Below are 10,909 nucleotides of genomic sequence, written 5' to 3'. Positions count from 1 at the left end.
CGCTTAAAACATTCATGGAAAAACACGAAATCTAGGCCAAAATAAAGAAAACGGTTTAGTTCGTGCAACTTGAATGGGACAAACTGAGGGGATCCAGCGCGGCAAGGCGTTCCGGGGACAGGGGGCCGGGAGCCTGGGGAGCAGGGTGTGCTGGGCACCCCCACCCCCGCTGCCGCCCCCAGTTCGGCGTCTGTGAGCGCTCACCGGCGGCGGAGGCTCCCTGCGCGACCCGGGGCCCCAGCCGTGCCCCGCCGCCCCGGCCGAGCTCGGGGTTGATTCGTACCACCTTGCAAGGAAGTGAACGCTTCGCACGGGAAGGGGAGGCGCCTGTGCCGGCCGCCGGGCGCCGCGCCTCCGAGAAAGCCCGGGGCTGCCGCCGGCTCGGGACCGCGGCGACCGCGGGACGCACGGGTCCCTTCGGCGCCCCCCTCATCCTCTAGAAGAGTCAAATCCGGCTTTTGGAGCGTGGGGAGGGTGGGGATATCCGGTGCCTCCCTGGAGCCCGGAGGAAGGGGGAGGGCGGAAAGGCTCCCTGGCCAGTCTGCGCCGAGCAGATTCAAACCAAAACAAAAAGATTAAAGGAGCAGCTACCGGCGTGGCAGCAGTCCCCGGCCCGGACCCCGGGGGTGGCGCGTCGGGAACCGCGGGGGCTGCGTGGACTCCCGGAGCTGCGCGCGGGAGGGGGGAGCGGGTGCCAGGCGTGGAGGGGAAAGGGGGGCGCGGAGGGGAGGGCGCGGGCCGGAGGAGGGGCGGACCCTCCGGCTCCGCCCGCGCGCTCGCGCCGAGCGGAGCCCAGCCGCCCCAGCCGGTCGCGACCTTGGCCTGCGGCGGCGCAGAAAGCGGGCTGAGGCGCAGGCTATGCTGAGGCTGGCGTCCGCCGGGGCGAGAACCATCGTGGACATGTCGTACTCCCGCCACTTCCTGGACTTCCAGGGCTCCGCCATCCCCCACGCCATGCAGAAGCTGGTGGTGACTCGGCTGAGCCCGGACTTCCGCGAGGCCGTAACCCTGCTCCGGGACTGCCCGGTGCCACTCCCGGGGGACGGAGACCTCCTCGTCCGAAACCGGTGAGCCCGGCGCGCGCGCTCGCCCCGGCCTCGCCTCTCCCGGGCGGTCCCGGCCGCCTGCGTCCCCGCACCCGGCGCTCCCGGGCGCACAGCCTGACTTAGCGAGATCTCGGGAAGTTGAACCCGCCGCCATCTGGTGAAGGCGAATGTAGTGCGACTGTTGCTGGTGTGACTATCCCATGCCACTGAACGTCCTCATAACTGGGGGTTATTTTAATTTGGGATTCTCCTCCCCTCCACCAGCCCTCCCTCCGCCCCCTCCCGCTCCCGAAATAAAACCGACGGGACCCAGAAGCGGAGGCTTCCCGCCGGCCCACCCACGCGCACCCAGGGCTCCCGCGTTCCTATAATCTTTAGGGTGGAGCAGGAGCCGCCTGGACACAAACTGCGACGTTTCGGTAACGTGCTTGGGAGGAAGGAGGCCGGGGACCCGGCTGGCGTTTCCTGTCCGCTCCAGGTGGGCAGTCACCTCGCAGTGGCGGAGCCTGTCTCTGAGTGTGTTGGTGTGCCCCTGTCGTCCGTGTTGTCAAGTGCTGTGCGACTGTTGTCTGTGCCCCGGAGTGGCGTGCGGCGCGCGTCCCGGGCGGCTGGGCCGGGGCGGGGGCATGCCTGCATCTGCCCGCACGGTCTGCAGACCTTCGGGGACCCTGGGGTCGAGGCCCGACCTCTACCTTTTCCACTCTTCCGCTCCCCACCCTAGTGTGTTCCCACCTCACTGATCTCTAGTAACTGGTGAAGCAACAGGAAGGACCGGGACCTCGCTCTGTGGGAGCCACGCCCGCAGGTCTCTCCCGGCGGGTCCACCCGCTGCCGGACTTGCAGGCGCGGTGTGCCCGGTTCCTCCATCCGTTTCGCAAGAGCAGGACTCCCCGGCCTGCTGGGTCCACCCCGAGGGCTTCCAGTGCTGCATGCTTCGGGTTGCATAACACTCCGAAAGGAGGAGAAAGTCCTGGTGCTAACTACGTTGCAAATCGTGCGCTGGGAAGCACTCTCGGCCCCCCCGTGAGTTCGAAGGACGGCATGTGCTCTGCCCAACTAACTTGATGCAACCTTGAGCCGGGCCCTTTTGGAGATTCACGTCAGCCTTCCAAATAAGACTGTAAAACTGCAGAATTCTGATCACGATATAAAACTTTTGGGAAGTGCTTGGAAACGTAAACACTTAGTGAGCCGAAGGTGGGGGGGATTGAGTCGAAGCTGGGAGGGGGCGCTTTTTTAAAGGGCGGGATGCTCGAGTCCGTTAAGCAGTCAGTGGGAGCGGGTGCGGGGGCTCTGCGTTGTGGGGCGGGATGCTGCGGCCTTCCAGGTCGAGGGTCCTGCCCAGTTAGAAAGGGGGGCTTGTGCGCGTCACGCAGAACATAAGAGAAGAACATACGAGTGATTTGCTGTAAGCGGAGATGAGCCCCCAGACTGAAACGCCTCCAAACAGACTAACAGGCGAAAAGTTTCCTAGTCTTTGGTTTCTTTTTTCTGACACACACAAGGGCTTGAGTAAGATCCCTTTTAGAAACAGGGTCTGGAGTGGGGAGGGGGGCATTGAGCCTCCCAGGTGGGGAAGGTGCAGGGTGAGCGCAGGACCGGCTGTGGCGAGGTGGGACCAAAGCCCCAGCCCTGGGCAGAGGCTGCTGCCGCGTGCTTCACAGGCTCTCCCGGCCTCTCCCCACCCAGTGTGCATCCACTTCTCCCGCGTTCCTCCTCCTGACACTCTTCTCCACTCACGCTCACTGTCACCCCATCCCTGCCGGGTGCCAGGGCACCCCCTGGCACTGCCTCACCCGCAAGAGTCCCTGGATTCTCGGGCCAGAGCTCTGGACCACCGGCTTTCACCAGCGGAGTTCGCTTTCATGGTTGGAGTTCATAGGTTTGGGCTGCTTTAAGATCGATGCCTTTTCCCCTCCATCTGTGCCCAGAATCCCCTTAATATAAATAGTGAGTATATTGATATGTACAACTTGACCTCTAACTTCTACCTTGAAGCCTGCAACAGAAGGAGAATGCAAGCCGCTTTCTGCCTGTTGGGGGTGGTGGGGGGCCTCGGCCTCCCCTCCTCCCTGCTCTGCTGCTACCCCACACTGCTGGGAGATCTTTTCTTCTAACGGCCGAGGGCGGTGGAGATGGCATTTTCCCCTCTCTCTCTCTCTCTCTCTCTCTCTCTGAATAGAGGCTTCATAATTCACTGCAGGTTAGTCCATCTTAATTCTAGACCAAATGTCCCCAGAACAATGTTAATTGCATGAAAATGTTAGGCAAAAGCTTCTTTTTCTCAGGGTGAAGCCTGCTCTGGAATGAATGGATTCAGCCCAAATGTACTTATTTGGAAAGGTGTGGAGGTCTGACTTTTCTTTCACTTGAATCCTTTGTACATCTCATACCCTCTCAACAGAAAATAGACAGTCTTTATTCACGGGGTGGGAGACGTGCTTCTAAGCACCGGGAGGAGGGGGATAATGTAGGTTACCATCGGGGAACGGGGAGAAGGGGCGCGGGAGCTCCCCTGGAACCTGCCGCCGAGACTCCTTCTCCAGTTCTCACCTTCCTGCTTCTTACCTCCGCGCACGACCTCAGGGCCCCCTCCGTGCGGTGCCGGATCCTCGGAAAGAAAAAGAAAGGAACACAGCCTCTGGGGAAGTCCCTTGGAGCGCTATTTTTACCTTTTTTTGAGCTGTAGTGACACATTATTTCGTTTCCAAATATTTCTAACGATTTTCTGCTCCCGTGTGAGATAATGGAGCACAGAGTTTGCAGGAGGGAACCGAGAAGGGGGTGGGGGACGGTGTTTGGGTGAAGGGTTTGCCCCTCACCAGAGGGGAACAGCATTTCTGCAAACTCTCCAGGCCAGTGTTTTTTCTTCCTTCTCTTTCTTCTTTATTTTGTATTTTTTTTTAAATGAGAGTCTGGTTTGTAAGACTTTGAACTTTGTCTCCCAGTACTGAAGGCGACCTTTGGTTTTGGTTGGAGAAAGAGGCCTGCCCACCCCCCACCCCCGCATACCGCCCTGTTTCACAGTAAACACGAAGGGATTTGGCACCTTTTAATACGAATAAATGGGGTGACTCTGGAAGGCTCTCTACTGGGGGAAAGCCCACCACCGCGCACTCTTTTTCCCGGGACCCCCCACTACCCCGTGGAGTGGGTCCTGTGCTGGGCCTGCTGGAACCCACACTCATTAAAAGCGCAGATTTCAAATTAAAGGGGCGCGCTGGGATCCTCCCCGCCCGCATCCTTCCTGGTGGGTTTTGTAATTCCTTCCTTCTCGCTGGCCCCGGGACCCTTTTCCCTTGGTACTGATGCTCTCGAACTTGTTTCTGGTGGAGTGGAACTCAAGGGCTCCCAACTTTCAGGCACCTCTTCCCCAAACCCAGGTAAACACAAAGGTGCATCAGGGTCTGGGGAAAGGCAGAGGCTACACCAGAGGCCGATGGAGAGTGCAAGGTCCTCGGAGCCCAGATTTGCCACCGGCCTGAGACACCTTCACCCACCTCACTCGACTTAGGAAAAGGCAGAGCTCGGGGGCTTGGGGCACAAAAATGAGGGTGCCTCTGAGGGCAAGGTCACAGTCTGGCCACAGGCACCAGTGGTCCTCTGTGCGGCTGCCGCTGCACCTAGGTGCCCTGGATGCTCTGGGCTCCCCCAGAACTTGACTGCTCCTGGCCCGAGCTCCAGGGTGGGCATGCCAGCCAGATCCCTGCATTTCCCAGTGAGGCTGAGGTCATGGTCAAGGGTCTGCATCTCAGCCCCTCACCCCAGTGCTGGGGACACGGCCCCAGCCCACTCCTTAGTCCCAGACGTTGATCGTGCCTCTTGGTGGTGGCGATGGAGACATCTTGTGGGACAGGAGGGTCACGCTGTCCGTGGAGGTCGGCAAGTCCAAGGGAGATGGTCCGGGAAGCTCCTACTGCTGGCCTCTGGCACCCAGCCGTCGACCCAGGGTCCCTGGGGAGACTGAGACAGAAGGGGGCAGCGGGCCTACGGGTGTCTGTCTCTGCTCTGGCGGACGCCCCCTGCTCCACCACAATGTTTGACTTGTTTTAGGCAAAGCCCCCTTGGCAAACTCAAGCTTCTGCCGGTTGGCTGTAGTCCTTGGCTCCCAGCAGAGCCCCCACCACACATAGGAGGCCCTTTCTGGTCCCTGTGGCTCACAGGCCCTCCCTCAGCTTTCTCCTGGCGCGCAGAGCACCCTGCTGGGGCTCCCGCCCCTTCCCCAGGAAGTGGCAGACCAGCCACAGGCTGGGTGGGGGCGAGCGGGGACTGCCTTCTCCAGCACCGCTCTCCAGGTCCTGGGTCCTAGGTTGGGGGGGCATCCGAGGGGCTGGCCTCCACCCAGGCATCCCTCCAAGTCCAAGGCAGGGGTCTCCCTGCGGGAGAAAGGCAGCCTCCACTGTTGGGACTGCAGGCAGAAACGCCGCCGGCGGGACAAGAATCGAGAGGCTTGGGAAGAATTCCTTTGGGGGAGGGGGGCTCCCAGTGGCCCACTTCTGAAGCGACCCCCACCCTCCGCGTTTCCCCCGCAGGAAGCCTTCCCAGAGCCTGTGTTGCAGCCTAGGCTGGGTCACGGAGAGGCGCTGGGCCCTGGCTGTCTTCTGGGGAGACCAGCCGCCTGCTCTGGAGGAGCCGGCCCTTCTCACAAAGAGCCTGGAGAACTGGGCGAGTTCGAGGAGAGGGAGCAGGCCCGATACCCGCCCCACCCCCAGACAGAGTGCAAGCATCTGGGTATGAAATGCCAAACGAGAAACCAGCGAAAGCCATTTCCCCCACTTCTCATTACTGTGTATCATTTATGGCATGGAGGTCTGCGGCTGCTTCCAGGCGGCTGCTGCGTGGGGTGCTAACTTCTGAAAGCAGCCTGCGAGCTGGGAAGGAATGGTTTCCTGCTTTCTTGTTTCTGCACCGTGCGGAGAGCTTTCGGCACTGCAGTGAGAGTCCTCAGGGAGTATTTTTAAGGGCAAAGTGTTGCCTACAGTCCGGGGAAGTGGATCCTTGCACAGGGCAGTTTGGGTTTATTAAGTTAAATTAAAAGTGAATTATTTTAAAATGACCTACTTACCAGCTTTCCTCCTGCCACCAGATCCCACCTCCCCGTTCACTTCATTACAGGTGGAAATGACATTTTTAGGGCCCTCCATTATGTGTCTGAGCCACCTCCTGACATTCTCAGTAGACGACTCTTTTCCTCTCATGTACCAGGATATTTTTGTTATGAGGTATACCGAGATGAAAAAAAGCTGGTACTGGCCACGCAATTAAATCGACTCTGGATACCAAAGTGGAAATAATCATCTGGTATTAATCAACTCGGGTCTCTGCTTCTTGTTGAGGAAAAGTGTAGTGACGATTTGCTTTCCTTTTCATCTGAAAAGGACTGTAAAATGTTGAATGTTCCATAAAACCTCTCTCCCCTTACGAGACAATTTTTGTTCAATTAATCAGAGTGCATATTTTCACACTGGACACAGAGCAGAAAGAAAATTGTCTGCAGCGGCTCCGAACCATGTTTTGAAACAACCCCTGCAGGAATGACCTTGCACATCACATCAATCTTTAATAATGTCATTGCCATAACTATTATTATCCGAAGTGTTAAATTGTGCCCCAAATCAATACAAGTCTCCTCCTTTGAAAATATTTTATCTCACTGTTGTTTTTAATGTCTTTGTTAAGCGGCCAGTTAATTTCCGACTCAGCCCCAATGAAGTTTGTGGATGAGAACACTCCCTGACGTTCTTTTTTTGTTGTTTTGATTGATTCCTCATTTTGAAAGAAAGAGGAGGGACATAAATGACATGTGAAATAAATAATTTGATGCTTACAGTGATTGAAATTCTTCCTAAACTGTTGACAGCAAAACTTTGATTGCAAATCACTGTTGAACGAAGACTTGTTTCATTTCTTCAACTGAACATCGGGGCTCTCGGTTTTCGTGGTCCCTCGGGGCGCGCAGCGTAGCCAGCCCTCCAGACCCAACTAAAGGGGTTTTCCGAAGAGGACTAGTGAGGCTTCGAGAAGAAAACATCTTACTCTCTCTGTTGTTTTCTCCCAGGTTCCTTGGTGTGAACGCCTCCGACATCAACTACTCAGCCGGACGATACGACCCTTCCCTCAAGACCCCCTTCGACGCCGGTTTCGAAGGTGTGGGCGAGGTGGTCGCCCTGGGCCTGTCTGCCAGCGCCCAGTACGCAGTGGGCCAGGCCGTGGTTTACTTGGCCCCCGGCGCTTTCGCCGAGTACACCGTGGTGCCTGCCAGCATGGCCACGCCCGTGCCCGCTGCCATACCCGAGTACCTCACCCTGCCGGTCAGCGGTGCCACCGCGTACATCAGCCTCAAAGAGCTCGGAGAGCTGCGGGAGGGGAAGAAGGTGTTGGTGACGGCGGCGGCGGGGGGGACCGGCCAGTTTGCAGTGCAGCTTGCAAAGAAGGCCAAGTGCCACGTGATTGGAACCTGCTCTTCAGACGAAAAGGCTGCTTTTCTGAAATCCATCGGCTGCGATCGGCCCATCAACTACCATTCAGAGCCCGTGGGTGCTGTGCTGGCCCAGGAGTACCCCGATGGCATGGACGTCGTGTACGAGTCCGTGGGGGGCGCCATGTTCGACGTGGCTGTGAAAGCCTTGGCCATCAAGGGGCGCCTGATAGTGATCGGGTTTATCTCCGGCTACCAAACACCCAGTGGCCTTTCACCCGTGATGACGAAAGCGTTACCGGCCAGCCTGCTCAGGAAATCGGCCAGCATCCAGGGCTTCTTTCTGAACCATTACCTCTCTGAGCACAGAGCATCCATGGAGCGACTGGTACAGATGTGTGCCGGCGGAGACCTGGTGTGCCAGGTGGACCGGGGCAGCCTGTCTGCAGAGGGCAGGTTCGTGGGCCTGGAGTCCGTGTTCCGGGCGGTGGATCACATGTACCTGCGGAAGAACACCGGGAAAGTGGTCATGGAGCTTCCCCCCGCTGTCAACAGCAAGCTGTAGCAGCAGAACAGCGGCGTAAATCTGGGGAAGGCAGGGCACTTGAGGCTTCAGAACCAATTCAGCCGATTTATTTTTAGTCGGTAACAGAGATAATATTTCTTAAAATCAAAGTACCGTGTTAATGTGTAGGTTTCTCTTTTTCCTTCCTTCCTTGCTTTCTTTCCACCCCCTCCCTTGAAAAAATAACGTGCTCCTAAAACTTTCTTCTGTGGCTCAGGGGTAGAACCTTTACATTCAGCCCTTTGGTCACAGACAGTCTCGTTCCAGATTTTATTGTTCCTGGAAACTAAATTAATTCCTGATGCAAGAGCTGATCAAACCAGGATGTCTTCGGCTTGATGAGATTTTAAAATTGGTCGTGAAAATAGTTCACAAATTCTTTGCTTTGGGAAGGTTTGGCCTCGGGCTGATAGGTAGTTTAGTAAGTGAGACTCGATGCAAGACTCAGCCGTGTCTCTACAGTGTCCTCACTCTCAGGCAATGGCCCCTTCGGTTCCTATGAATTGCGAGCCAGCTATCGAAACAGAAAGTTGGAGGAATTCTCCCCTAACTTTGGTTTGTGTCGGTTATTAGGAAACATGAGTATGCGATCACAGGCCTGTTTGGAAGAAGGGTCCCGTGTGTGCTGCAGCTTGTGCTGGGCAAGGCCCATTTGGGAACAAAACATTTCTCTCCTCCACCAAGAAGCAAGTTAGTGCTGAAAACCGACACGGACAGAAGCAGGTCTGGGGGAGCGGATGACGGGGAGTCGGGGGCCTGAACACCTTGACTCAGGTGTGCTCCGTCCACAGGGAGGGGCCCCATAACCAGACAAGAGCAAGTTACCCCAGGCCCGCCAGGGGAGGGACCCGACGGACGCCTGGGCTGGAACTGACCGCCCAGCACTGGGCGGCGCCGGGAGCAAAGCAATGGACAATAACACAGGGGCCCCCATCAGAGGGGCCAGGCCCGGAAGGAGCGCTTTGCCGCTGACGCTGGGGACAGAATGGCCGCCCCTGCTCCCACGCTCGCATTTTCCTTCTCCCCCAGTTCTGGTGGGGTGAGATGCTGCTTGTCTCGTTGGCTGATGTCACAGAGGAACGTAACGGGCCGTGTGTCCTCTCCTCTGAATGATGCCTGCAGCTGACCTGTGGCCTCCTACCCCTCAGCCCTCCCAAAGCTGCTCCGGCCTGACTCCTGAACTTGGAACTCCCACGGTGCCTTTCTCCTGGAAGGCAGGGCCCGCCAGATTATTTCTCAAACCCCGGGGTTACTGTGTCTCTCATGCTAAGTAAACAGGAAGACAATTAAAGGTGATCCAGAACACTCAGTAACCGTGATTCATTTTTCTCGCCTTCTGCCTGAGCAGTGAGGAATCCTAGTGCCGAGAGCTGCTAGTCTCTGTTTCACAAGATTTACTCATTCCCAGGTACCTAATGCAGCTGCTAGCATGCACGCGCAACAATACAATTTATATGGTAAATGGGGCCGAATAACGGTTTCACTGAATGTTATGGCTGCACTGAAGGGAATGTCACGGTAAATAGCTGCCAAATTATGGATCATGCCGAAGTGTCACAACCGCACTAAAGACAAATGGCACTGCAGGCCATGGCCACCGCGAGGCGCGTGAGTTATGAGGAAGGGTGGCGGCCTGACGCGAGACTCTTTGTGTCCTCATTATAGCGCGGGGTTACCAGTGCAGGGGACGAGGCAAGCCAGTCCGGCGCGGGGCTGGGCTATTAATCTGCCCCTTTCAGGCCCAGTGGCTGCGGCAGAACAGAGAGGGGCCTGGCCTGCCTTTCGGTGGCACAAACACGAGGGGAGGAGACAGGTTCTGAGAAAGGCACGGCCCTGGAAATGGCAGGGGACGGAAGGGCGTGGGGACTGCAGCGTCGCCACACGGCCTGGCCCTGCATGGAGCGGGGCGAGCGCCCCAGTGGCGCCGTGTCGGCTTCTGCGGGTGGACACACGACAGAGGGCACTGCCCCCCGTGTGGGGACCTCGGGGACGAGGACACTGCCAGCTGCAGGGCTGCTTCTAAGCTGCAGTGTGTCCCGGTTTCTTTCATTTTAATGGGAGGGTAATAAAGATGAAAGACCAGCATTTTTACTGACGGATCCCTGAAGCTACAGAATAGAAATTTATTGTGCTTTGAAGGAATACACTAAACTCAGCTATGTTAAAAACAAAAAATTCCAACACCCGGGTTTGAAATAAAACCTAATCTGAAGCCCCGTGCGGGGTCTGTCCAGACTAAGGAGCTGCAGGCAGCCTGCACTGCGTTCAGCCTCAGGAAACAAGCATGAAAGATGCCGCCCATTCGCGTAATGCCAAAAAGATGTTGGGACTTTTTTTTTTTCATTCTTCTGAAAAATGATTTGTAAATTGGGGGTCATAGTTCAGCACCAGTTCCATCTTCTGGGATTATCGTTCAAGACCAGCCTGTAATGGGGGCTGGAGCAGTACGATGCTCCTCCACACCTTCCTTCTGAGCCGATGACACATCGCAAAAAGTGTGTCCATAATTCAGGGCCACTGGCAGTCTTTGTTTTCGAGACGGGGCTGGGGCTGGGCGGCCGCGGTGGGTGAGTTATTCCCTGGGTCTCGGGTGTCCTCCTGCACACGGCCCTGGGGGTAGGATGCTGGGCAGAGGGGTGCTTCACTCTGGTAAGTGCAGAGAGGTGGGGTCCCCAGCTCTTCCTTACCGTCCCCCTGTGACTTCAGATTTCAGATCCCCTTGAGGATGACTTCTGCTGTGGGCTGATTTCAGCATTAAAAAAAAAAAATCGGCATAGTTTGCCAAGCAGCAACACAGAAGTCTGCATGACATGGTCTCTGAACGGTTACAGGGTTTCCGGGAGGGGGAGGGTCTGCTCTGTGAGCAGTCGTTAGTATGTG

At 56.9% G+C, this 10,909-nt stretch overlaps 1 protein-coding gene across 1 annotated transcript; it reads left to right on the top strand.

The window, feature by feature from the left end:
- Positions 1-340: 340 nt before the first annotated feature.
- Positions 341-9,338, top strand: PTGR3 (prostaglandin reductase 3). The gene is made up of 2 exons (XM_037035902.1): positions 341-1,067; positions 7,105-9,338. Exons 1-2 carry the CDS (start codon positions 859-861, stop codon positions 8,027-8,029), a joined length of 1,134 nt encoding a protein of 377 aa, XP_036891797.1. The 5' UTR covers positions 341-858; the 3' UTR covers positions 8,030-9,338.
- Positions 9,339-10,909: the final 1,571 nt, after the last annotated feature.

The sequence above is a fragment of the Sturnira hondurensis genome, unplaced genomic scaffold (genome assembly GCF_014824575.4).
Source record: "Sturnira hondurensis isolate 20B ecotype Veracruz unplaced genomic scaffold, ASM1482457v3 Scaffold0001872, whole genome shotgun sequence".
NCBI lineage: Eukaryota > Metazoa > Chordata > Mammalia > Chiroptera > Phyllostomidae > Sturnira > Sturnira hondurensis.
This window is presented reverse-complemented; position numbering and strand designations above follow the sequence as displayed.

What these genes read in the sequence shown, in the direction of transcription:
- PTGR3 (XM_037035902.1), top strand. Translation starts at nt 859, where the DNA reads ATGCTGAGGCTGGCGTCCGCCGGGGCGAGAACCATCGTGGACATGTCG. An exon ending in GACCTCCTCGTCCGAAACCG is followed by an intron (nt 1,068 to 7,104) that starts GTGAGCCCGGCG and finishes GTTTTCTCCCAG; the next exon opens with GTTCCTTGGTGTGAACGCCT.